Source organism: Cygnus atratus, chromosome 15 (genome assembly GCF_013377495.2).
Source record: "Cygnus atratus isolate AKBS03 ecotype Queensland, Australia chromosome 15, CAtr_DNAZoo_HiC_assembly, whole genome shotgun sequence".
Taxonomy (NCBI): domain Eukaryota; kingdom Metazoa; phylum Chordata; class Aves; order Anseriformes; family Anatidae; genus Cygnus; species Cygnus atratus.
In genome coordinates, this window is record NC_066376.1 from 11,185,936 (window position 1) to 11,213,651 (window position 27,716).

At 45.4% G+C, this 27,716-nt stretch overlaps 2 protein-coding genes across 8 annotated transcripts in view; one reads left to right on the plus strand and one right to left on the minus strand.

Moving 5' to 3' along the window:
• The first annotated feature begins 606 nt into the window (after positions 1-606).
• MPG (N-methylpurine DNA glycosylase) lies at positions 607-17,666 on the plus strand. Of its 2 annotated transcripts, none has more exons than XM_035548828.2 (5): positions 607-744; positions 5,935-6,083; positions 6,692-6,917; positions 9,955-10,159; positions 17,148-17,666. In XM_035548828.2, the coding sequence occupies exons 3-5, from the start codon at positions 6,696-6,698 to the stop codon at positions 17,540-17,542; spliced, it is 822 nt and encodes a 273-aa protein (XP_035404721.1). In that variant the 5' UTR covers positions 607-744; positions 5,935-6,083; positions 6,692-6,695; the 3' UTR covers positions 17,543-17,666. The 2 variants fall into 2 exon arrangements, with proteins under 2 accessions (XP_035404721.1, XP_035404722.1); XM_035548829.2 differs by having other exon boundaries at positions 5,935-6,079.
• Positions 17,667-20,134: 2,468 nt separating this feature from the next.
• Positions 20,135-27,716, minus strand: part of NPRL3 (NPR3 like, GATOR1 complex subunit) — a 50,675-nt gene continuing 43,093 nt past the window's right edge. For all 6 annotated transcript variants that reach the window (XM_035548819.2, XM_035548818.2, XM_035548820.2 and 3 more), the window contains 2 exons: positions 27,356-27,548; positions 20,135-20,903 (listed from right to left, as the gene is read on the minus strand). In XM_035548819.2, coding sequence (XP_035404712.1) covers positions 20,738-20,903; positions 27,356-27,548 — 359 coding nt within the window. In that variant the 3' untranslated portion in view covers positions 20,135-20,737. The remainder of the gene's footprint in view (positions 20,904-27,355; positions 27,549-27,716) is intronic.

Here is a 27,716-nt window from a genome sequence, read left to right on the forward strand (position 1 = left end):
GAAATGTATATTCACCCCTTTATTTCATTTTTCTGGGTGTTATTAATATGAAGCAGCAACATGTCAGAAAGTCGATGTTGAAAACCAGGAAGAGTTCAGAGCAATCTGTGGTCCATAAAAGAATTACAATGAAAGATCAAGCAAGCTCAGAGAAAGAGTTGTAAATTGATTTGATTGTGGACCATCACCATCTTCACCGTGAGAAGAGGGCAGGAAAAAAAATAGGGGCCTTTTTAGTCCGACAAAGCAGTAAGAGCCTGGTGCCTGGACACAGGAGACGGTAAGGCCAAAAATCCATGGGACATTTTACTAGTGAAGAAGTGAATGAGCGTAGCAGCATTCAGCGCAGCAGCAGCTCAATCATTTCAATCCTTAAATCAAGATTAAGAAGCAAGAAACGCTTTCTCTGCGAGCACAGCAAGAGCCCTGCCTCGCTGACTGGAGGGTGACAAAACGCAAGCGCTCTCTGGGCCTGTTCTGAAAGCCTGAACGCTTCCTCCTCGCAGCTGACAAGGACGGAGGGACGCCTGCGGGAACACACACGGGCTACAAAGCCCACCGCCTTCCCCCAGCCCTTCTCGGGGCGCCCCTCAGCAGCCCGGCCCCTCACGGCCGCGTCGGGCGGGCGGCGGCCTCACCGGGAGGCGGTGCCCGCCAGCGGCCCGGCCCAGCCCGGCTCGGCCCAGCCCGGCCCGGCCAGGTGGCACCGCGGGACAGCGGCCGGCACGGCGCGGCCCCAGCCAGGTGCGTGTGCTGCGGGGCCGGGCGGGCTGGAGGCCGCTGCCGGGCCCACCCCGGGCGGGCTGCGGGGCCGGGTGTTCCCCCCGGGGCCGCCTCCGCCGCAGCCGGGGCCCGGCGCCAGCGTGCGCGGCCTAGAGGCGTCGGTAGGACGGGGCTGCCCTGTGAGACGTGACCGTGGTGATTGGGGTGTCCTGCGGCTTGGGAGCGGTGTGCTGGCAGGGCCCCGGTGCTGCTGCTGGAACGGCTCCTGCTCTGCAGGATTCCACCAGCACAAGTGACAAACGCTTCCCGGTGTTTCTTCCCACCTATCTCCTAGAAAAAGACGCTCTTGCAGCTGTCTTCACGGTCACCAGTGCTGTTTATTTCAGTCTTGTGTATCGAAACATCCCTTTCTAATACTATAAAAACCTATTTTTTACTACACTTTCTGGCTTTAAGATGTTGCAAAGACCATGTAATGAACATTGAGGGGAAAACAGCATCCCCGTTCTGTGAATGCAGTTGGGGCTGGGGCGAAAGAGGCGTGATCTGCTGATTAAATAAAGCGTAATGAAATGGACGGCTGCCTTTGGGCGCACAGCGATTTCCTGTCCTGCCACTTCTGTTCTGCAGAGCTTCCTTTGGCATTTTTGTACATAACGAAATGCACAGATAATGGAATTGGTCAGAGATGCTCCAGAGATCTTGGAAGATGGGTGATTTCACAGCTAAATGCTGGAAGGCCAACTGTTGTACAGATGTGTGCATGCTAAAAATAAAAATAAAAAATGGTATGAATTAGACCCTATAAGGAGGGGAAATACCCAGTCTACAGGAAATGTGCTGCTAATCTGTTTTGGAAAATGGAGGCTTTTCTAAATAAGAATGCCGTGTTAAAATCAAGGCTACTGTGGCACGAAAGGGACCGTGTTCATGCTTTACTAGTTCATATCTATGTCTGACTCATATTTTCATGGCCTCTACAATAAGCGGGGATTTGCTAGATTACTGGAAGTGTCTTTTTATAGGAGAAACTTTAGCTTTTGTTCCTGTATTACATCATCAGATGTTTTTTGTCTCATTGCCACTAGCAAGCTAGTTTTGTCCCATACAGCATATGATCCAAAGCTGTGCGGGAAATTGGCCTCTCTCCTCAGATCCTTCATTGTTTACGTAGAGCCTGAAGACTTTGGGGGTTTTGAAAATGCTCGTTATTGTGGTGGACATTACATCAGCTATTTATTTTAACCTGCATTTACAATTGTATCTCAACAGATCATCATCCATTAAGGCTTTGATCAAGTGTTCTGTTTTCTTACTTGAATTATTTAACAATGCCTGGTAACGGAATGCAAAGTACAGGCAAATATTCTCTCTCTAACTGTAAAGATTAACCCTGAATCACTAAATGCAGGAAAAGTCTTTCCTTTGGTTGAAAATTGAAGAAAGGGACTTTCTCACTAAGGAGACAGGCTCATAACATGTGCATTGAATCAGTCCCAATTTAATCTCCTAGAGCAGCATCTTAGCTGTTACTGAGTCTGTGTCATGACTGATTACGAAGTGTGGCTGTGATTCCCTCCATATGGTCTTGTTGGAGAGTTCAGGTTGAACAAAGCTTGAATACTAAGGCCTTTCTTTGAGTAGCCGACCTGAAATTTGAAGGAAATAATCTGTCCCTTGCCCCCCTGCCTGTCAAAAACTTCTCATAGGACTTCACACATTGCTCCTCTGTAAAATTGGATATGGAGTGGGTCCTTTCTCTGAGTCTGAGCCTAGGGCTGACTTCTTAGGAGGAACTGCAAGAACCCTTTGCTTCCATGTTTATGCAGGGAATAACTCCTGGATCCTTCTATGGGTAAATCTTTGTGTCTTATGTTTTTTTTCCTGGTCTTTAAGTTACTGTACTTCAGCAGGAACTCTTAAGTGGGACTCCTTGTGGATATTATTTGGAAGTTTAAGCATTTTAGTCACACATTTTCCTTTTTGTCAGTGCATTAATGAAGGCTGTGGAGAAGTGTCTTTGGTCATCAAGTCAAACCCCCATGCCTAAACTAAATTGTTTCTCATGCAACGTTAAGGTTTGGGGAAGGAATGTGTTTTCTAGGATAGTTTTATACAATAGGTACCTAAGAGTTAAGTGCTGTATCATTTTCGAGCTCTTTGAGTATGCTTTACAAATCAAGATTGTTCTCACTGTTATCATATAGGCAGACAAAAATAACTCACAGTTCTTGGATGATTAGCCAAATATACTCGAAGTAGGTTTGCTACAAATAATGTAGATATAAAGAAAAAAAAAGAACTGCAGATCAGTGTTTTGTGGCCTCTCTAAATGCTGCTTGTTAATGCCTTGGTTAACTTAGATCTCAGGAGGCTGAGCTAGCTAACATCCATTGTCAATATTGTATTTAACTTTTTTGCTTTCGTTTAAACTTCAAGTTTGGCACTCAGTTAAAAACAGAACGTTGGGGGGGGCGGAAATCAGAGTGAAACAAATGTCTGAAGAAAGTCAGCCTGTCATAAACACTTCGTGCAGATAGGGAAGAGGGTGTGAGTAAATGGGCAGCCCTGGTGATGAGGGGATGTCACCACTGGAGTGCCGCAGGGATGTGCTGTGCAACCTTTCCTAAAGGACCTGTAAGTGGTGCAGGGCTCTGACTGTAAGTGTTTCCAGATGGCTTAACATTAATGGCAGCTCAATTGCGAATGTAAACTGATTCACGTGGGTGCGGGTGCAGTCCTAATTTCACACACAAAATGAGTGAGTTTTTGGAGCCTTAATGACTAATTCTGTGAAGCTTCCTTCATCAGTAAGGAAGACAAGTCGTATTTTACATCTCAGCAAAAGAGAAAATACACTAAAGGTCTCTTTGTGTATGCGGTGTGCCAGCCCCTTGAAAACTGTGTGCACTGGTACCCTTATCTCAGAAGGAGCATGATGGAACTGGGCGTAGTCAGAAAGCAGTGGTGAGGTTGCTTGTAGCCATGGATTGAACTGGGTAACAGAACTGAGGAGGTGGGTTAAGACTTCTGTGTCGCTTTATCATGTTGTCCTTTTTACCTTTCCTGGGATGAACATCTTGATCTTCTTCCCACCTTGCCTACGTTTCTGTGTATGTATACACATGTGCTTAACGACTTGTAGCTAGTTTGGTTACAATGGGATTAGCAAAAAGTGTTGAACCCACAGCTGATTCTTACTTGAGGCACACGATATAGAAGTATAACTTGTTTACTATACCAGCAAGAAAATCTAGATGGAAATAAAGAGTTGTAGGATTTGTCTGTAGACTCGCATAAGAAGAGATGGTGTCTCTTACTTCCCGAGTGAATAGGGCTTGGGTACTTGATATGCACTGTCTTCTGCAGTGTGCTTTTTCATTTGGCAAGAAGGGACTTGTTTCAGGCAACATTCTTTGTAGAAAATGTAGATAGGCTTTGAGGCGTAGAGTTTTTTGTTTCATATCTTGGTATGAACGAGCAGGGAGACAACGGGTACACTGGGGGTTTCCTGGGTTTCTGGAATGGTATTGCATTCCCTTCAGTCTGGGTTTTTGCTCTTAAAGAAATCACGTTTTGTAGGCTCTGCATTTCTCATGACTATGAGGCTGTTTCTAATGAGAGCTGAAGATGCTGAGGTCTGTGTGAGATCAGCCTATAGCAATGAAATTACAAGTGCCCTTGGGCTGCCGGTGTAACATGTCCGTGAGAGCACTTCCAGCTTTTAAGAATTACTTAACTGGAAAGGCAATAGGTGCCAGGCAACCCAGATCCTGTTTCTGATGTTGCATTCCATAAAAGCACAACTTACCAACTGTGCTCCACACAAATTGGCCATGTTTTCAGCGTGTCTTCGTGTACTGCTGGTGATCTGGAAGTTCCAGTTAACGCTGTCAGAAGAGTCTGGGGGTAGTCTCCAGTGTGAAGCATTCCTTTGATTGACTCTTTAGAAGTTAGCCTGATATGGGGAAGTATTCCTCTTCTGTCCCTTCCTTCACGCAACCCCTTTTCCCATCCACATCCTCCTTTCTAGGCAGGACTCCTGTTTGCAAAGGCCAACAGGCAATTTTGTCTGAGGGAGGTCGGTGACTTCTAACACAATTTTCAAGAATTGATACAAAGTGAAAGCTATGGTCCAGAGCTGAATGCTTGGCATGGAGTTGGCCATTCTATGCCAAGTCTCTAACATCACTGAATTATTGCCATAAAGAATTAGATGTTCAGGAAGAAACAAACATACCATCTTCTTGCAAGTCGTGGCATTGTGATTTTCTTGCTGCGTACCTTTATATGCATGTGTCTCTACTTCTGCAGTAGAACGTAACAGTACCGGGAACGGCACTTGTGATTCATTATTGTTTCAGTGCAAATAAAGGAAACTGTTGCTGATGTCTTTGTGAAAAATATCAGAGCAAGCTACAGATCATTTTTGATGGCAAAAGGTTTTGTAGGCATTTTTCAAAGCTCCTGGTCTAGTGAAGAATGAGTGGCAGCAGTTTAACTATGTACATGCTTCCCTTGCAGATTCATCTGTGTGTAGGTCTCTTGTGATTTCCACTTACATAGGATGTTGAACTCTTGCTTTTTTCCCTTGTTTCTAGATGTGGTTGAATTTTAGCATTGGTGAGGCATCTTTTAAAACCTGATGTCATTGCAGTCTCTTATACGACTCCCTTTTTGAGCCTGACACTTTCCAAATTTAACGCGAGGGGGGGAATTTTTTTTAAAGTTTGGTTTCAGCTTTTTGTGTATCCGGTATTGTTGGAGTACAGGAAAAGTGCATTTTTTTCCCACTGTTTTCTTAGCCTTTTTATATAAAAAAGGCTAAATAAAGAGCATTTCCAAAAGTGACAATGTCCCAGCTGGGAGATTGGCTTTTGCTAGACCCTGAGAAGAAATAGAAAACTGTAAGTTGTCCCTGAGTAAATGATGCTTTGTTGGTATTATGACCTACAGCTCCAAAATCTCTTAGCCTACCTGGGAGGTTCTGAGAGTCCAGTAAGAACCAAGAGCAGCATACACAACTCTCCAAAAACAGCTCACTTCTGTGTTGTGCTCTGCAGATGTTCCTGCAGTAAAATAGCTCCAACCAAAGCTAGCTGGAGTCACGGCGCTAATCCATCGCCCCCAGCTCCCACATCATGCTGTTAGCCAACATAGATTTCAAAGAGCTTTACAGAGTGAATAAATAACTTTGTTCTTCTTTGACAGGTATAAGGACTGCAGCACAGAAAAAGAAACTAACTTTTGAATCTCGCGTAGTAAATTGGTGACAAATCTAAAAGAACAATTTTGTCTTATGTAGTTGTCACAAATACATACTGTAGGCTGGAACAGACTGCTCTTCATCTCTTTGGTAGGTGAGTTTAAAGCTTATTTTGTGAAGGTCTTAATAGAAACATTTTTACAGCATGATAAACAAGTTTGACGCTATGACTGTAAATAGGGCATCTCCCTTGTCAAACGTTCTGTGCCCTGTGGAGACTTAGATTGTTATCCCGTTACATTACTGTATAAAATGATTGATACATCACTTCTCTGAACTTTCTAACTTGGCACAATTTTCAGGGTGTTTGTTTTGTATTCTTTTTTGTCTGCTTAACAGATTATCTCCTTTTTTGGAGAACTAACATAGTACTGCCTCATATTTATTTTCAAGTTCTGAATTTCCTAACCTAAAAGCAAACATATTTTTACTGCTACGTGGAACTGAGTTATTTTCTATCTGGAGTTTTTACAAGATGAAAACTCAAACTGCCATTTTCTATTTGTGTATCAGCAGAGCCCAGTATTTGCTTAACCTGATGTAGACCCGGCTAAATATGTCACCTGCTTCTGTAGTTTGCCTAAGTTGTCTAACCTTTCAGATTCATTGTTGTGGAGAGATGTGTAAAAATAAGAGTTTGTGGACATGAGTTACTTTTAAATAAGCTGTACATCTCTAATTATGTTTATATCTATTTTCTAGAACTATGCCAAGAAAAAGAAAGCTGTTGGCTGAATTAAGTGCTCTCCAAAGCAACTCCAGCATCCCTCCCTCTGATGCTTTGGAGAACCTGAACACCACTCCTGATGGGGACTCTTCTCCAAAAAGCAGCAAATATTTTGCAACACAGAAAAAAAAGTCTTTCCAGCTAGAAGCAGATTTTTTCAGCCAGCCCTGTATTAGTCTGGCCAAATCCTTTCTAGGACAGGTAAGACATGAACACTGAGATTACTGTGCTGGAGCATGTGCTAGCTAATAATTTAGTGTAAAAGGATGAAATTCTTTTTCTGCAATTTGACCCTAGGGCTTTTCTATTTTAGGAATACTGTTCTCCTCATTTTTTCTCTTGTAAAGTTTAGGAAATTAAAGACTAGTAGCTAAATCTGTTTTGGATGAAGACATAAAGGTATTCCTTTATTTGTTTTTGGCTCCTGCTTTGCCCACTGGAAAGTAATGCTGCGCAGTCAACATCATTTTCTCCTCTACCTCCACTTTATATCTTAAGATGCTAATAGCATGCCAGCTCCTTGGCCTTTCTTGACCAATATCCACTGTCATAGGGTACTGGAATATTCCATTCTCACCTGGAAGTACACTATGAAAGTTGTGTCTCGCACTATCTGCTTTTATTTTTGCTGTTCTGCTTAACTCAGTATTGCCAGTAGAGATGGGGAGCTTGCTAACAATCACCTTACCCAGATTATTAACACAAATATGTGAGGCAACATAAGCCCTAGCATGGAGGCCTCTGGGATTCCACAGTCCCACAGTTAAACTCTGACCTGTTATTCCTACCTTTTGTTTCTGAGTTTTCAAGTAATTGTTCATGAAAGTACCTTCTACTTTATCCCACTGCAGAAATTTTGAGGAATTTGTGGACCTTGCTGAAAGCCTTTGGAAATCAGAGTATGGGAGATTAAGTGTGTCTCTTCTGCTCAGCAAGTCCTTCAGAAAACCCTCCGGCTCTCTTTATGGGAGGGAGTTCCTTCCTATAAAAAGTTCCAGTCTGGGACCTCCTAAACACAACTGCAAAATGTATTTTTAGTTTTACTGCTACAATCTTATCTGAGACTTTTTTTTAATATACCTTTATTATCTGTAGGGTGAACTCTCTGGGTTCTCATTGGTTTAGATAACTTCAGGAATTTGTTCCACTAACTGTTGTTTTTGGCGTGTATTGCTGTGTCTAGCTTTGGTTTTATTTTTGAAGGATACTGTCTTGCTTGTAATTGATGCCTTTGCTCTGCTGGTTTTTTAACCCTGCTGGTTTTTTTGTTCTTTCTCAGCTTTTCTCTCAGACGTCATGATGTGTATTTGCTCTTTATAGACTTCCTGCTAGAGGCTTGCCTTTCCTGCTTTGGCCTTTGGCTGCCTCTTTTAAGTTCTTCCTAACAAGCTTCCTCATTTTATGTAGTTTCCCCTTTTTGCTGGTAAGCAATACTGTAATAGATTATTTTTAGACCTGAAAGCTTGTGGAAGGACACTGATCTTTATACTTCATGGCTGAAAGTTCAACAAATTGAACAACTTCATGAAAGTTTTTTTTCAGAGATGAGCCTTTGGAGGACACTTTGCATTTTGCTCTGGATCACTTTGAGAGTTTATGTACCAACATTTGTTGGTATCTAAAAAATATAGTCTGTGGCCAACCCTACTGTGGTATTTTCTTAGTCTATATGAAGATACCTGAAGTTTTCTTGTACTAGTGCATTTTTTTTGTCTTAATGATTCCAACATCCTCATGCATTCTGTTGCCCCAGGCAGATGATATTTTAGTCCCAATTCCATACTTATCCTATTTAAGCCTAGAATTACAAACCAGGCAAATTCTGTGTTAATTTTAGATTTTCTTTAAAGTATAACTCTCAGTCTCCCATGATGTAATCTATGGTTTCATTTTGATATAGTTGTAACTGCATTGGTAGTTTAGTGTTTACTTTCATTATCTTTGCTCTACCAGATTTTGGAGGTGCCTGGTTTGTTAGTATTACTTATTGTTTTAAACTGTTATAACTGTAAATAGTTTGTCTGAAGAGTGAGGGAAATGCCTGCATACTCTTAAAATTGTAACTTTGCCATTGCATTTCATCGTATTGAAAGAGAAATTTGGCCACGTGGGTGTGCTTTTGGGGTGTTCACAGACATGGGTGCTTTTCTGAAGTCACTGTTGTTCACAAAAACAATAAAATGTTTTCAATGATTTGGGAACTGCTGTAGGGAAAACGTGATATATAGGAGTTGCAACATTTAAGACAGACTTCTGGAGCATCTGTACTGGATCAGGTCAACAACTGCATTAACAATCCAGGAAAAAAAATCTATTAGGAAGTATGCTCTGTTTCTTGTAAGTCATTTTTGAATTGCCGGTTTTTAAGTATGGAAGCACAGAACATGTTATAATTAGACTGATGAGACCATAGTGCAGTATATTATAAACACACATTAAGTAAAAAAAAAAAAAAAAAAGTTTAGAAATCAGGTCAAACAACAAAAAAACTATTGTACAGAGTTTAGTGTTTATTTTTCTAGAGAATCTTTTCACTGTTGTGGTTGTGTTTTTCCCCATCTACTTTGTTTTATTTAAGGAGGTAGCAGCAGTGAGGAGCACACTGCAGTAACAAAGATCCTTTGTTGTCTGCCTGAAGCCACTTTCCAGCTCTCCTGCAACTGCCCTCTCCATGGTGTAGAAAATAACCAAAGTATCAATAGTACTTCTGTCTCTATAGTCATTAGGGCTTTTTTGAAACACCTCTAGGAGAGAGAGACTATCCAATCACAGTAGTTATTTAATTATGCTACTGTCATATTTCTTCTGATTGAAGGAATACATATTTGTGGTGCTTCAGAGTTGATATTAGTGGTGCTTTTTTGCCTTAAACCTCTAGCTCTCCTGCTGGGTTCAGGTGGAGAATATAGAAAATAACCACAAAAGAAGCTCTGTGGGCTGTGGAGATTGCTGCTTTATTGTATATATGGTCATAAATTTGTTGTGTATGATACTGTAACATCTAGACCCTCCAAGCATTTTGCTGAGTGAATGACAGGTAGAAATTTCTTGTATTGGGATGTGGCCCAGACAGTAGAAACTGAAAGAGTTCTTATTAGCTTACAGACTGAACTCATGGAGGTAGAGGAGAGTAGGTTGTACCATCGTGCCCTTTTTTCCGACTTGCTTCCACAACCGTTGTGCTGTGGTTGTTTTGTACAGGGGATTGCTAACTGATGCCCTCTGACCTCTGTTTCAGATTTTAGTTCGCCGACTTCCTGATGGCAGGGAGCTCTGGGGGAGGATCGTTGAAACAGAAGCCTATCTGGGTGGGGAAGATGAAGCTTCCCACTCGAAAGGTGGGAAGCAAACTCAGCGAAACGCAGCGATGTTCATGAAACCAGGAACCCTGTACGTGTATCAGATCTATGGGATTTACTTCTGCGTGAATGTTTCCAGCCAAGGTAAGCTGAGGCTGAAAGAGATTTAATGCCTACAGCATGGGTCTGATATTTCAATCTACATTTGCTGTGTTGCAGTCACTCATGAGTTCCCTATGGACTCTGTGAAGTCAATGACTTGTTGTCATAATCTTTCCTTGGGACCTTAGTTTTGCCATTGTAAACGGTTTGTAGCTGTGGCCAGTGTGTTAGCTTCAGATGCTACAAGCAGGGCCCATCTCTGGCTATGCAGTGACCAGCCAGATGGGGTTTTTGTCCCAGCTGCAAGCTCTATGGCTGTTCAGATGCAGAAATAAAGATCAAGGGCTGGAAGGGAATCTTGTCAGGATGGAGCTTTCAGTTTTGATGACCAGAGCTGCTGCCTTATTCATGTGAGTCCGTGAGCTTTGTTCCTTGAAGGTGGTGATGTCTACGTGTAAGCAAGTAGTCACTGTAGGACCATTTTAGCTGCTTTGCTGTATCTTAAGGAGAAACAAACAAACAAACAAACAAACAAAAAACACTGGAAAAAAAACAGGCTGTTACAGGATCTTTAATCTTCTATTATTCTCAAGATAATAAAAGCCCTAATCAAATGATTCTCCTTTTAACAAGCAGGTGTTGCTTGTAGACCTTTTTTTTGCTTTACTTACAAATGACAATGTTTGCCTTGGAATAAAGTTATTGGTTAATTAGACACCTTGAAATGGCAGCATGTATTTCTTAAACACTTTGTTTGAAAAATCTCAAAAACTTTTTTTTCACCACTGCAAAGATAGATCTTAAAAACAAAAACAAACAAACAAAAACCGTGCTTGTATATTCCTAACTGGAAAGCAAATGCTGTCACAGTGACCGTTAATCCTCAGGTTTTGGCCTTTGGACAGGAGCCAAGCAGAAAAACAGTGCCAGGTAATACTGTGGGGAAAGAGCCTGACTTCCTAAATGGAAGTCTGGAGTCTGATGGATGAACACGTGAATTTCATTACGATGTCTCTGCCAAATCTGTTCCGATAATGAAAGAAGAATGTTTTTTTGTTCAGGATGGGGTTCTTAGTGTATGAAATATTAGGAATAATAATTTTTATTTAAAAAAAAAGATGCTTAGCCTTTGAATTCTAAAAGATTTCTTTGAAATCTGTGCTTTCGGAAATTTTCCCTTATATACCTATGTTTAGTTTTGTAGCAAAACAGTCAATGAGCTCGCTGTTTTGATGGAATTAGTTTGGAGATTTTTGTTACACACTTGTTTATTCTTCATTAGGCTGTCATAGCTGCAGCTATGCTGACGCAAAGCACAGCTTTCACTACCAACTTTGTCAGGAAGACGCTGAAGTAAACAGCATGGCTGTACATTTCTTATGTCACAGGATGCATCCGCGGTTACTCCTTCAGTTTATCTACCCACATGCAGATGTGTTGAAAGAAAGAATTTGGGGGAAGATTTGTACCTGAGATGCTTTTCCCATCTTACCATAGATAGAGAAGATGCTTGTCCTGTATTTTAGCCTGAAGGAAGGCTTCTGTAGTGGCATTTATGCACCTGGGCAGAAGGCAAAAAAAACAAAACAAACAAACAAACAAAAAAACCCACCACAAATTCAGGATGGTGGATCAACTTGCTTTGTATGAGTAACATATAAAGGGGTTTACATGTGGCAATACTATATGGTATTGCTGGGGGCAGCAAATTGGAACAATGGAGAAGTGGAAAGGTGTTTTTTGGATTCCCTGGTATCTTCAAACACGCACAAATTGACCCCACCTTAAGCCATTTCAATTTTGACCTGGATGCATGTTAGCAAAGTTCATACTGAATGACGTGAGAATTAGCAGAAAGCCTGAGGCTGGTTTTGGGAGAAATCAGTTCTTTCCCTGGCTGCCATCTTAACACCACAGTAAAGCACAGAACAGTGTCAGGGTACTGTTCCTGCCTGTTTCCAAATAAATATCTTTCCCCTGACTTCCACTCCTTCCCCCCCCCCCCCGAAATGGAGCTAACTTTTCAGTACAGGGAATGCTCCAGGTCTGCTTAGAGCGTGGTTGGGGGAATACCAGGTGACTTCTTTCACAGTGAGTGAAACTTCAGGCAGTCCCTCTGGGGTCTCTTTGCTTTTTCTGTGATTATGGCTAACAAAGAGTTTATATCCCTCTTCCTAAATAGCTCCAAGCCACACCTTTAAAAGTTAGGCTGTTTGGAAATTTGAAGATTTAGGAGAGCACTTAGCTTTATTTTTAGTTTCTTATGTTATTGGTGTTGCATTAGGACATTCTCCCATGTGCGTGATCAGACATTTTGTTCCCTAAGCAATGCCCAAGACAGTGGGTCTCTGCACTAAAGCAGAGAGAAAACTTGTATGAAACAAAAAGATCTGTTAGTAAGTTATTACCTGTCTTTGCCAGGATCTTCCTGTGCTGTAAAAAGAAATGAACTCAGCCTCTGTCTGCTCTGCAGCCCTGATGTGGTGCTGTGGGGACACAGAGTCTGAGATGATGAAGTGTAAGAACAGGCCCTGGAAGTATTTGTGTTCCCTGTCTGTTCTCGGGCACCACAGCTATCAGAGCCCTTGCTCTAGAAATGATTTTTCTCTCTTTGAATGTCAGCTGTTACTGCACGATGACTTTTGCGTAATCAATTATTCGTTTAGGCCTGTTTTGCTATGGGAAGTTGACTGTGAGGTCAGAAGGGAAGCTTTTGATGGTGACCGAGGCCTTTACGTGAGTTTTCTGTACTCTGCAGGGTTGGGGTGCAGGAGGAAATGCCCAGCAGATTTTGCTTTGCAGCCTTAGGTTTGCTGCCCCAGCAGTGCCCTGCTTTGGTCTTTCAGATCGGGTGGCCACGTTTACCAGCTGTAGTAGTGTGATCTGGCCCTCATGCTGGAAACGCCTGTTCTGTATCCAGAATTCTGTTGTCTCAACCACTGCTTTTCCCCAGCATTTCTGTGCCCCTGCTGAGACCTTGTATTGCTGTAACTGTGCCGGCTCGGGTCAAACTGACCAGTTTTGCACTGCTCGCAAGCCCTTGTGCTGCTTCCACAGCAGGGTCCTGATGAGGAAGGGGCGCGTTTCAAGAGAGCCACTGGCTGCTGTCCTGCCGCGGCTCAGCTTCTTGAACTGAGCGACCAGAGCACTGATTTGGAGCTGTTAGCTTAATGAAAGCAGCTGTACTTTCACTGGAGGAAGATCAAAGCGCCCTGCTCTCTGTGCTGCCAGTGTTTTGCTACCTTCTTGGCATAGCTGCTACACAGGGCTGTCCCGGACACATGCGCTGTTGGGACCAGGCAAGCAGCACAGGTTGGACTGTTGCAGCAGACAACAGCTAAACTCTGACTTGAATTGTGCAGGCAGCTTTTTGTTTCTTAATCAGCTCAGGGTCTAAGACAGTACCATATGTGCAAGGCTTTATATGCCTCTCTTCCGTGCTGCCCTCTGCATACCTTCTCAAGAATGAGGTATTTGGCTCTTGAGCCTCTCGCTCTTTAAAGCTCCCTTTTTTTCATATGTAGTCTTGTAGCATTGTCTGTTTTCATACCAGTTGGGATAAACATCTTCTGGTTTTTGTATTTGGTTTATGCTAGACTTTAAGCTCAGCGGTGCCACTCAGGGATAGGAAGAGGTGTGTCACCGGTAGAGCTGTGCTGCCGGAGATGTGTGGTAGAGCAGCTACAAAAGCAAGTTTTACTGTAAGACCCACCACCACTGTAGTGTCCTCAACAGTATGTCCTCAGCCCAGCGTGATGCTGCCGACAGATGGCAAAAACACTTCAGCTGTAGCATGTTGCCTCGCCACGTTGAGGCGAGAAGTTGAGGCTCTTTGTGTATTCAGCCAAGTCCACTTGGCTGTGTTTTTGTGTTCATAAAGCCATAACGAGCTGAAGGGTGGTCTCGTGTTTTCTGTCACGGAGGAAGGGGAAATCTTTGTGTACATCACTGAGATAAAGCTGAATCGTGGGACTATACTGGAAGCGGCCTTTCCCATTACTGTGTCAGGACTGATACTGCCTGAAGCAATGGAGTGTGTCACTACATGGCGTTTTTGGAGAGATCATAAAAGATAGAGGAAGAAAAGTTTATAGAAAAATATAACCAATGTCCTTCAACGTGCATGAATCCTACCGTGAATCTTGGCAACAGCAGAATAATCTTAGTACAAAGAGCCTTCCCAAGGGCTAAGAGGGACGCTGGGCTTCCCTCGCTTCAGGAAGACAATAAATGCCAGTCAAGCTTCTCTTTGACTTTGCTGTGATTTTATTCTCAGGCATTTGCCAATGTGAGCATTTTGCTGCCAGATCTGAAATAATCTCCTGTAAAATCAGGATCCTGATGATTTTCTACCCAGGCCCAGGGTCACACAGTGTGGACTTCTCCCTAACTTTTGGATCCTAGACCAGGACTTTGAAGGAAGTGCTTTGAGAGCAGTGAGTCAGATGGGTGGAGAGAGGAGAAAACGTCTCTACAGCAGCCAGGAGCTGTTTCCAAGAATGAGAGCTGGAGTTGATCCAGGGAGGGAGAAGCAAGCTGCACAGCGCGGGCGTGGGACTTCATTATCATTTCATGATTTCTAGCTGCCCAGGGAGAGAATTGGCCTCTGCATTGCTGCTAGATCCCAGCTTTTGGCTCTAAACTCTACTCGGTACATGGAGCGACTCTGTGAGGCATGGGAGGTAAATACACTGTCTCTGGACTGGAGCAGAGAACCCAAGCTGTGCTGCTGCTGATGGCGTGGTGGTGGCAGTGTCTGTGTCAGGCTGCTGCTGAAGCCAGGTGACCCCAAGAGCTCACAGTGGCAGGCTGCAGGAAGGGAAGAAGGAAGGCTCAAGCACTCTGGCAGGCAGGAGGTGAGCCAGAAGGAGTCAGGAACTATTTAGTAGTTAAAGTAAAACTTCTGATATGCAAATACACTCAGGCGGTCCTGAACGTCAGCCCATGGGCTGGGAGGGCAGAGAAAGCAGTAGCTCATCAAGGCATCCCTGCACTCATATCCTGCCTGGTCACTCTTCCTAAAGCTCTCGTGGTGTTGCTCTCACACTCGGGCTGCTGGCTCAGAGCAGAGAGGGGTCTGTGTTGCACACAGCTAGAAAGAGTTGGAAAACTTCCTAGTGGAAATGCACAAAGAGCAGCCAGAGACAAGTGCCAGGTACACCCTGCCACTGCTGTGCAGATGCTCTGGAGCACCTGGTGTTTCTCTGAGGGCTTGTCTTTCTTCACATGAGCTCCCAAGGACTTGCTTTAATTCACACATAACCACAGTTTCCACTTGCATTTGTGATGGATGAAGGCAAGTAGTGTAATTAGCAGCTCCTCGGAATCCCACAGTTGTTCCTGGTGAGTGAGACAGCATCCCAACATGAAGGATGTTTCTGTTTGCATGGATGAAAAGCAGAATTAGGACATGGAGCATGTTCTTAAAAATCTAAAATGAGCTTTGAGCTCTAAATCACTGTCATACAGGGAAGCAGCTTTTGGCTGCTAGATTAGCATCAATCCCCTTCCTTAGAGAAGGGAGTGTTTGGAAACAGATTGCGGACAGCTGTTGGAATTAAGTCTGTTTATTTCACTGAGCTGCACTGAGGGCGGTGGGGGTTCTGTGCAGGTTCAAGGCAAGAGGCACACCTTGCAAAAGCAAGAAATCAGGCCTTCAGTTTATAGGTTCATTGGGAACCCAGGAGAGTAGTTTATTGTGGGACTTGTACAAAATATGAGAGGGATTCTATTTTTGGAAAGTGCAGGTCCCTAGGGATCTGGTGGGCTACAGAAGAGCCTTTGCCAGGCTTGAGCATGGCTCCAGATGTTTGAGGCTGGAGAGGGAGAGGAGATTCTTGTGGAGCAGCATCACCAGAGCGCAGATGCTGGAGAGGAGGAATGTCGTGGGCGGCCCCAGCACAACGGGTGCTGTGTGGGGCAGCACAGAAATCGCATTGCCAGGCTCTCAGCTCGCCCACTCAAGGTCATAAGAAGACCTTCCCTGCTCCCCAGTGGAAAATATCAAGGAAGTATTTATGACCCACTTAGGCTGGATATCCTCCTTGCAGGGGAATTTCTCTGCTCAGAGCTGTATCTTTGCTTCACTGTCACCAAAATGAGGGGGAGCAGCTGGTCACAATGGCTATGGGGAGCTGGAGTTTCCAAAGGCTCCTAACAGGGTGATAAATCACATTTGAGAAGAGAATGGCAGCTTTCTTCCCTTCTCGTCGCAGATGGGCCATCTCTGCAGAAGGGATGCTCCCAGGGCCATGCATCCTGCAGCCAGAGATGGTGCAGCCCCTGCCTGCCCCAGGACCCCATCCTGTGAGAGCTTCCCTGGCTCAAGGATTCAGATCAGACTCCTCTGTAGCCCTGCAGTTACCCAAAGCCACGGTCGTCCCACCCATACCTCAGACAGGGTACTGGCACTGGTAATGCCTCCATCCCAAGCTCCCTCAGCGGTAGCCCAGACAGCGGCTGCTCCCAGTGCCTGCCGCTGCTTGCCAGGAGGCCTTGTCCAGCCTAACTCCACAAGCTGTCTCTTTCTGTTGGCGGCATCCACACTCATTCCTCCTCTCCTTTGTTAGCTAGAGATCTTATAATCAGAGTTTATTATAAATCCCCACTGGGTTTGGGAGCAGCTTCAGATAGTTATGCTAAAACTGAACCATATGTGTATTTATTCCCGAACATTGTGCTGACATAAGAAAAACCTCTTGTCCTCTGGCAAGCCTTGGAGCAGCAGCGAGACCTGGGAACATCAAGAAGTGGGGTTAAGGAAGAGCAAATCAGCTCTGATGAATCAAGGACACAGAGTTATGGGACTCCAGATATTCAGAATAGGGAAGGGAATGTGCTGACCATGGGTTAGCAGCTGACTTGGGGCTGTGACAGCCTGGGAGAAGTGCAGGCCCTGTGGCTCGTGCCTCAGGCAATTCCCTGCTCCCTCAGGCTTAGAACTGAGGTGCTTCCACTGGCCTTGGGGCTCAGTGCGGAGATGCTCTTGACAAACAACCCTGTACTAACATGTGGTTCTTATTCTGCACAGGGGAAGGGGCTGCAGTCTTACTTCGTTCTTTGGAGCCTCTTCGGGGTTTAGATGTGATGCGAGAGCTGCGCAGTGCTTCAAGGAAAGGACCTGCAAAGCCACTGAAGGACTGGCAGCTGTGTAACGGGCCCTCCAAGCTCTGCCAAGCATTTGGGATTGATAAGGCTTTTGACCAAAGGGACCTGACTCAAGATGCAGCCATCTGGATGGTACCTGGACATGAACTACCAGGGGAGCAGGATGTGGTAGCCACAACCAGGATTGGTGTTGGCAACAGGGGAGAATGGTCACACAAACCTCTCAGGTTTTATTTACGAGGAAACAAATTTGTAAGTGTTGTAGACAAGAAAATAGAGAGAGAGATGGCAGTAATGGGACCCTCCTCTTGCAGCTGATGAGTCTTGCAAGTGTGCCACCAACCAGGACTTGATCTGTGCTCTGTATGAGAGCCTCAAGCTACGTTGTCGCAGCAGCAAGGACAGCTTGTAGGTTTTTAACAATAAACGTACTTTATCACAATGAAGACAGCAAGGTGGAATTTTATTTGGGGGTTGCAGATGGGCATGGCTCTCCCAGCCAAAACGGAGGTTGGTTTTGAGCACTGAAGGCATTGTGAACAGATCCAGGCTCTGGTAAGGTGGCTGACTGGTGAAGGCTCGCGATGCTGGCCTGCTGTGCTGCTGCCCAGTAGAGGCTTCCCACTTGGCTTCCTCCAGGGAATAGCCAACAGACTGGATGGCAGGGCTGACAGAAGGGATGAGAGAGCTGTGTTTGATCAGCCTGGAGGAGCGGAGGCAAAAGAGGAATCTTACTGTCGCCTACAACTACCTAGTGGGAGGGTGTAGAGAAGGCAGAGCCAGAGTTCGGTCAGAGGTACACAGGGGCAGGATGAGAGGTAATGAGCACAAGCTAGAAAACAGGAAATTCTCATTAGCTACATGGAAAACTTTTTTTGCCATGAGGGTGGTCAAACACTGGAACAGGAGCCCAGAGAAGCTGTGCGCAATCTGTCCTGGGAGGCATTCAAACCTCCTCTAGACAAGCTCCTGCGTGACCCGACCTGACGCATTTTCTTTGAGCAGAGATTTGGACAAGAGCCCCTGTTCAATCTACTCCAGTCTATAAAGTTCATCTTTTTTTGTTTATGTTTTCCTGCTGCTTTTGAGACCATTTCAAAACTTATGAGTATGTGAGCCTGAACACAGAGAAAGCACCAATGCTGAGGTTTCTGCTTCGCAGCACTGCAACCTGCCATGAGGTATGATGGGGGGGGGGGGGGGGGGGGGGGGGGGGGTGTGGAGGGGGCACTTAGGATTCAGGGCAAAACCCACGGAACTGCAGCCCTGCTGGCAGTTTGCCTTGGAGATATGGCACCAAGCCACGCAGCCAGGCCAAACGTTTGCTTGGGTCTCAGGATTTAGTGGCCACCAGCCAGTGTTAGGAACCTCTGTGCCACAGCTTTGCTGCAACTTCCCCCACAGAGCGCTGCACCCTGCCTTACCGTGACATGACCGCGGCGTGGGAGGGCGAGGGAGCGCTGTGCTGCACTCAGCCACAGCTTGCACAAATGCTACTGCCAGGCTGGCAGTACTAGAGCCAATGTGCCCTGCTGACCTTGGGCAGGATTTGTCTTTTCACCTGCCAGCCAGGCACAGCTGAGTGATGGCCGGCAGCTTGCGGGCTAGCCCCTTCCCCTTTAGGTCCGTTGTTCACCTGTGTCCCTGGGCTTGGGCCAAGGTGACCACATCCCGTCAGTGACATGTGGCACTTGGCTTCATCTAGCAGTCTGTGTCAGCATCATCCCTATGGCCACAGATGGAGATGACAGGGATTCCTCTCCACCTTTAGGATTCATGTGCAAGAAAAAGTTCAATTTTCCAAACCCCCCCCCAGTCACACGAGAAGACTCTTGTCCTGCTCCTCCAAAGGGGCTTAGTTATGTCCAGCTCATTAACGCTCTGAGATGCATTTGCTGGGGACTGGATGAGCCACGGGGCCCTGCAGCAACGTTGTGCTGATTTTAGCTCAGGCATCGCTTTTGTCCTTCTGTAACATCCTTGCTTGCAGCTGCAGGGGAAGACGCACAAAAGGGACTGGAACGAAGTAGCTGCCGTCAGGTATCCAGCACGCTGTGGGCCCTGTGCTCCCTCGGTGCAGCTGCGCCTTGCTGGTGGTGGATATGTTGGGCAAGGCATTTTTCACCCCTGCTGTGTGGGCAAGTGAAGCTGCTCTCACAGTCCTGCAGCTCTGGGGAAAAGTTCAAGCTTGTGTGTGTGGTCTGTGTGGTATACGGGAAGGTCTTCAAGAGGAGCCTGATGATCTTCACACACCACATGTCCCTGGAAGCCACCACCACGGAAGCAAAAGTTCCTCCTGCCCCCTTTCCTGGATGCACAGCACAGAGCTGTAGGGGTGCCTAGGATCTCAGCATCCCCTAGCCCAGGGCCCTGGGCCTTCGCTGCCCTCACCCATGCAGCAGCTGGAGCTCAGCGTTACTCTTAAGGGAAGAGGTAAAACAGGCACTTTGCTGCAGCTGACGGCATAAAGTCCCTGCCTTGCTGCCGCTTTGGACCCCGCCATAGTGAACAGCTGTGGGGAGCTGTTCAAGCGTTGCTGAACTGGGTGAGGAAACAGAGCCACATACATACCTGTGTGTTGTTTTTCAGCTGGATGGCTTTAACTCAGGCCAGCTCCCTCGTTTGCTGCCCTGCAGCTGCAGCAGTGCTTGCAGGGAGGGGAACAGAGCCACAAAATAGGCCCCAGAGGGGCAAGCAGCAGCCTGCAGCTTTGTGGAACTAATACATCGATGCACCTGCAGCATGGCCAGACAATTTCAGTCCTGCTCTGTAACCAAGCTCCTCCTGCCCCGGTCAAAAACAGACCTGCAAATCTGCAACCAGGCTGCCTTGTGACAACAGTGTCCCCACAGACACTTAGTAATAAGGATACTGGGGAGAGGAAACAGCAAGCCATAACAAAGCAAGTCATTTTCATTCATGAAACTGTTTACTTGTGATACTTTGCATTCTTAGTTATGTCCCCACTGCTGCCAGATAACGATGATCAAACAGAACTCCTCGGCACCCAGGGACATTTCCCTAAAAGCCAGGCCAACTTTGCTCTGCCCTTGAGCAGAGGCCAAGCACGGTCTGCCGTGGGGAGAGGCTGCCCACGAACGGTGCCCACGGCTAAATGACCCAGCGGTCATGCTGCTGGAGAGCAGAAAAAGCATTTCTGCTGCAAAACGTCCACCCAAATGTACTGTCAGTAACAATGCAGTTAAAAATCTTCTTGGACCACACTTACAAGCCCTGGTAAAGGAGTAGGAAAGCAGTGAAACAGCAGCTCCCCTGCTGTGCACGTGGCACTGCAGGAATCCAAGCTGAGCAAGCACACGCTGTCCTGCAGCAGGCCCTAGAGCCCCTCACATAGACTGGCCTCAGCTGTAACCGCAGGATGAAGATGGGAAATGGAGGCATGGAGGGAGAGAACCTGCTCTGTGTCATGTGGCAAGAAGGAATTGAATTCATCTCTTATGTTTTAAGCATCTCCTAGAATATCAAGCGTGTGGCAGGTTTTTGCCAGTAGAGTCATTTTAAGAGGGACTGGAAGACTGAAATCACAGGGTCCTCATGGCTGGTCACTACCAGGACACTGCGGAATTTGTCAAACAGCATCAGCAGCTGGGAGCGACGCATGTTCTCGTTGTACATGATCTCCTCCAAATGGTGTCGTCCTCGGAAATAGTGCAGCAGCCTGCAAGGAAAGAGAACAAGGGAGGCATGTAGGCCAAAAGCAAGTGGATGCAGCAAGACTTGATACTGCCACCCTCAAGGTGTCCCCTCCAATGGGATGCAAATCAGAAGACGTTTGGGTTGTGTCCCTCATTTACATGAAAAGTGAATTGAGTGAAATCTGTTCCTATCTTAGGCATGCCTAGCGCAGAAGTCCCCTGGAAAAGCAGTACAGGGGACATCACCCACTAAATTCCCATTTACTTACGTGTGCAATTTCCATCACACTTACTTTGCTTCAGCAGTGCCCAGCTGTTCTAAGGGTGCCCTGCTCCCGTGCTGCCCCGATACCTACATCACATGGCAGCTAGTCTGTAATAAGGAAACGCAGCCTTGGGGTTTTGCAAAGGCCCTCCTTGTATCAAAAGGGTTCCTAGCCTAGGGCATTTCCTGAGACTGTCAGTAGTTTTAACTCCAGAAAGCACAGAACCACAAGTGCCAACAAGCCCTCAGAAAGCAAGAAGTGACAGATTTACTTCTGCAGTCTCTTAGCTGGATCTACAATGCGTTTGTCACAGCTCTGCAGCAGCAGTCTAGTCTTGCTTTTAGACTTCAGAGGCTATTTTCTCCCAGAGCAGTCCAAGTGGCTTGGTAACTACAGGTCATGCACTCTTGAGGTTTGGTTAGCTTGGGGTGGGTGGAGTGGTTGCAATAGGGAGATGGCTATTTGGGCCAGAATCACCGCAGAGAAGCTCTGGGAATTACAAAGTCCTGAAAGAGCCCCTAAAGCCTGACTCTAAGCTAAAGCCACAGCGACTATTTATACGCGCAGTTCTCGTTAGTCAGTACAGAAATCCCTTTGCTGGGCACGGACATGCTGCACAGACATCAGCTCACCTTGGCCCTGCGCAGTCAGTCACGGCAGGGTCAAAGACTAACTGCAGGCTCTTCACTGCAGCAAGTCCCTGATGGCGGAGGAGCTGCTGCTCCCACGAGACCCGTCAGAGCAGAACCACCAAGCCAGCCCTTCAGATAAAGCTCAGGTTTGCTGCACAGCCTCTTAATTGTCTTAACAACCTCCCAAATGAAGGAACCATGCTGCACATCACTCAAACTACTCCCACTAGCCAAGGCCCAAACACGTACGCCAGAATCATTTCTCCAGTTAAACATAAAGATGTGCATCTCCATGTGTTATACATCACATGCTCTGCTCTGGAATTCATCAGCTTTTGCTCATGTTTCCATGCCCATCTGCAGTTTAGGAATATACTGGCCGGCTGCTTTATGCCAACTGACAGTAAAAATGAGTGGAGATGACAAGATCTGTTTTCCAATTCATTCATACAGTCCTCATGCAGAACGGCCCCTGAAAGACGCCAAATATCCCTTAAAGCATTCCTGCCTATATTCAGGTGATGGTAGGATGGGGCCTCTCCTGCTTTCACTGAAGGACTGAAGCTTGCCTGGTTGCCTTCTGCTCTTCAGGCTGGGCACTCCTGTCACCCTACCACCCTTCACCTGGAAAGGAGTCTGTATGCAACGAGTCTCCCTTCATCACACCCTCCCTGTACACCACACACACGGTTTTAAGTTACCGGTCACCTCCAGTCTCCTGTCATTTCTCTTTGGTCCCCATCTTGCCCTGTTGCTCCTATCACCCTCCTCGCGCTCCCCGGCCATGGGTAAGCTCATTGCAGGGAACCTCAGCTGCCTCATCCCTGCAGGCAACCTGGAGTTCCCCAGCAAAATGAGCATGCAGTGCAAGCACAACACACTGCACACTCCCTTCTGCTTTGATGTACATCTGCCAGCTCTCAAGTTGGCACCGTTATGTAGAACATAATTGCTAAGTCTGCAGTGCAAACAAACAACGGGCTCCAGTCATATTTACATTTCCCCTATCTGTGGAGTGCATTGGCCTCCTGCAGTATCTCCCATGGGGCATTTAAATTAGGCTAATCAGCTTCCTTCCCCCAGTCGATGGTAACCAGCACACTGAAAAGTGGCCATTAGCAGGCAAAGCGGGGGTTGTGTGCATCAAAAACGCACCATTGCCTGAAGTATTAATGGTGATTTTTGAAAACACTTACTGATCTTGGATTTTTTTCTTTTCATGCTCACATTTTAGCTAGCTGGGGGGTTAACATCCTTTTCTTTCTAAAAATGACTACCTATCTCTTCTACCAGATTCTTCCCCCAGAAGGACTGCTTTCTAGAATTCTCCATTTCATTTTGGCCCAGATTTATTTGCTGTGATTTTCCAAGATGAATCAAATGCTGTCTGGCCTTGTCCGGGCACTGTGTTGCTATCTGTCCCTGGCCAAAGCTCCTCCTCCCCTAACCTGTGTCACTGTTCAGAAAGTCACTTTAAAGATTTTAAAAGCTCCGTATTCTCTCCCTCCTACAAAGCTGCTCACAGTGACTGTCCAAACTCTCATCCCCTGGCACAACTGACTTATGTGCGAATGATTGCGACCTGGCTTTCAACAGCAATGCAAACTAAGTAGGAGTTTTCCAATAAATACATCCATCCTATATTCAAAAAGAGTCTGGATTTGTAACTGGTCAAGATGAAATAGTTTCCATTCCAATAAAAGCTAGAGAGGATATTAAAGAATATCACAAAAACGCTGGCTGGAAGTCACCTCCAAGGCCTAGTCCAGCCTCCTGTCCCAGCTGGACTATTGCCAACGCTGTAGATTTTTCTGCCCAAGCTCTGTAACTCTCCAAGGGTAGTGATCCTCCCTCATACCTGGGTAATCTGTCCTGGGCAGCATCACCCTCCTGGAGAAGTTTTCCCTAATGTCGAAGTAGAATCTACCAAGCCGCAACTTGATGCTGCTGCCCCTCGTTTAACCGTCTGCCAGTAATGAGAAGAGTTTGGCTCCATCATATGCTGTAACTGCCCTCCAAAGTGCTGCAGGCAGGCGTTGGATCCCCCTCAGCCTCCGCTCTGCTGGCCTGAATAAGCCCCATCTGAATGAGCCTCCCCACCTGTCCCATGCCCCAGACCCCAACCCAGCAGCCAGCATGGGCCCATCCCCACCTTCACCATGCTCTTCATGACCAGGGGGGAGGAGAGAGAGGGGAACGAGACAGTTTTCCAGGTGCAGCACCAGGTAGAAGGGAATAATTTCTTTCAGTCTGATGGCCGCTCTCCCCCACTAATGTATCATTTGCCTCTAACAGGACATATACATGGACAACATGCTCAGGCGTGTGCACCACAGAAGTCAGTGGTCAGGCTTGATGAGCCCCACGCTTTACTCCTGGTTCCCACCTGTCCTGACTGACCCGAGCCAAGTAACTCTGCGTTGGGCTCCTTCACGCATGCATGCGCCTGTGTCCGTGTGCATGCCTGCAAGCCAGAGCTCTGGGAAATGCCTCACTTCATCTGTCCCAGGCAACTCCTACCTGGAAAATACAGCAATTAAGAAAGGAGGAGTGAACAGAAAGCTCATTTTGATGTTACACAGGAATAAACCACTAGCATAGGCAGGGCGGAGGGAAGTGCCCAGTACGATGACGTAAGACAGTAAACACTGCCCCACAGAAGGGTTACACCAAGCACCCTCATTTACAGCTCCAGTGAAGACAGGCACTATCTTCACGTTGTCAGGCAGTGAACATTTATGGGACCCAAACAGGACATAAGATGGCAGTTCTCAGGGCAATAACACTGCATTTGGGTCACTCCGAAGCTGCACAAATACGTCTGTTGACAGATGTGTGCTTCCAGGTCCAGATGCAGTGATGGAAGATTCTTTCTTTCCACTGCTCATCACCATGCTCCCCGCCTCCCCGTTCAAGTTACAAGAGCTGCCCTGCTATCAGCACTGTGGTGGTAGAGCAGTTCTCTAAACTGCTTCAGACAAAAAAAAAAAAAAAAAAGATATCTCAGGTTAGTCATTCAAATAAAATTAGCTTAAATCTGGCCAAGGAGATATCCTTTCCAACACTGCTTGAAGATGGAGCAGAACTGTCCACAGCTTAACAACACCTACGAATATTCCTCTATGGAGTAAAGGACCTCTATTTCTCAATCTAAGAGTAAGAAAATTCCCAGAAGTGACTCTACACCTGTTGCTTGAGAGAGAAGCGACGAGTGAAGCCTCAAACTGTCTTTAAAAGCACTGCTGGATGTGCGTTGAGGAACACTTTATGTACATCACTGAAGATCTAGCACAAAAAGAGCTTTTTTCCTTCTCAAGTTTAGTTCTGGAAGGACAGTGCCATCCCTCCTCTCCAGCAGCACCTATGGAAACAACTTGGATTTGAATTCCGATTCAATGCTATGAGGATTAATGCAGCCAACGCTGAAGCCAAGCTCCCATATCCCTCATTTCTCCCTTAAGGTTTCTGCCTTGCAAATACTGGCTTTGCATCGTAATGGACAGGCACAAGTTCTTTCTGGCATCTGTTTAATGAATAACAGGAGTTCAGAGGCATAGACACATGAAAATATATCAGGCTGAACTTTACTGCTATACTGAAAATAGACCATCCCTTCGTGCACACACAAAACTATACTTAGAAGGTCAGTTACAGTATATTTAGTGCACTAACTATGCATTTATAGTAGGAATTTGTTCTGGTAGGCAGCTGATACAGCACAGCTATTTGCTGTAGCACAGCCCTCATTAGGCTGTTATTCTTCAAGATGAAGCAAAAAGTAGACCTGACGCAGTAACCTCTGCTGGGGTAATGAGGAGGATCAGCTCATTCACTGCAGTGGCTTCTCCACAATTATTTATACTTTCACTAAGAGCCACAGGCTCACCCAGACACTCATCTCTAATGGTTTACAGGACAAAATGAGAGAAAATACATGCACGACCTCCAAGTTGCGGTGTCTCATAAAGTCACAAGTAACCAAGAGTATCTTGTATAAACATTTCTATTTTTACACTCTAGCATCCTACCCATAGAACCAATCTGTTTACTCTACCTTCTCTCTTTCTCACTGCTGACTTAAGAGTGAGTTATGGTTGTCAATTCAATCTACAGTGGAATGGAAATTAACATTTTGCAGATGCTCAGGATGGCTTTGCTAAAGAACCTAGTGCACGAACAAACTGCAAAATACACATCATTAAGACAGCTGCCTGATTACGGCAGCTGATTTTCTGAAGAAACTGAAGTCATTTTTGGCATCTGCAATTCAAAAGCTTTCAAATTGTTGCTTTATCCAGATGAAAGAGGTGACAGGGAAGCAATAATGAGATCCTTTCCTCTCTCCAGGATAATTATGAATCTGCATTGCCACTAAACTCATCCAAAGCATCCCCCACAAATTCTGTCTTAAGATACCACCAATTATGATTTTTACTTTTCTTTCTCACAGGTTTTGTAACCACTTATCTGGTAACGAAGAGCAAACATTTCAAAAATCTCAAATGTTCAAAGTGTTGCCTCTCAGAGAATGTCCTCTGAACAGTTAAGAAAGTGGAGAAGGAGTTGAATATTTCAGGAAAGAACAGCAACTACCCACAAGCATGGGAGAGCTCTGTAAAAATGCCTGAGCACAACATAGCTGCAAACTTCATCAAAGATAAGAAAAGTAACTTCTTGCCAATACAGTTTCTGTAGGCTACTTGACTATATCCATCCTAGGGTGAAAACCAGGTTTTCAGGGATGACCACCCGAATTTGTAAAGTATGGGAAAAGTTACAGAACTTGCCCCAGGAGGTTTTCTGCTCTACAAGTATGAAAAACAGTGAAAGTTGCATTCCAGTGATGCCACCGTGTTTTGAAATGCTCAGGAAAGAAAAAATTTCCCCCTTACCATTTTCACAGATAGCTGGTTAGAAAGTCATTCTGCTTTTGACCATATGCAGAACCGCATCTTGCCTATTTTTGTTGTGTTGAAATTTGTAACAACAAAACTGGGTGCTACTAATCACATAACATAATGACTTGAACTTGTAGAGCTAACTAACCTACTCAAATAAGCAGCTTAGCAAAACGGGCCTTGAAACCTTTGTAAGCTGTGCTGTAGAAGTATTCAGGCTGACTTTGTCTCTGATGCTTTTTTCTTTGTCTCATATTTACATATAGTTTAAAAACCTTAAAATAAAGACTAGCTGGCTTGAAAATACCAACACAAAACGACAGCATCAGTATGAATGAGTCTTTGCTTTGCATACTCAGATTTTTTTTTTTCAGGCTATGCTATTATATCTACCATGTGTGGACACAGGAAAACTGGTAGGTAAGCAGTGATGGTTGGACAACAGGGTATTATGTCCTGGTGCTCCTTCACACATCGAGAATTTTGTTAACAGGTGTTCTTGTGACATATATATTAGTTTTTGTCAAAAAATGTATGAAATAGTTATAAGGAAAACAAAACCAAAATAATTTATCTTCCAAAATGCCAAGCTAATGGTATTTGCTTCGAGTCCATGCCTACCCTTCAATAAAACAACAAGGATAAGAAAAAAAAATTATACTCTGCACTCATTTCCTACCTTGCAAACATGCGAAGATCTTCTGGATTTTGGGCAGCAGGGACATTGAGGATAGCTTCCCGCTCGTGTTCCAACAAGCTTGCTAGGAGATTCTCTGTCATCCTTTTATTTAGGGGTGAGTCCCCACCAGGTATCAACTCAGCACTGGAATTGTCCATGCTAGGACTTGTCAGAGTCATGTCATCACTACTAGCTATCAGGGGATGAGAGAAAAGAGACAGAACATTTACATTCCTCAGCATAACAACATAAGGATTATCAATTCAGGTCAATTCTATGCAGTCTTTCCAAACAATCCCCTCAGATCTGTAGAAAGTGGCTCTGGAAATGCTACGTGTATCTGCAACTAGTGATATGGCAG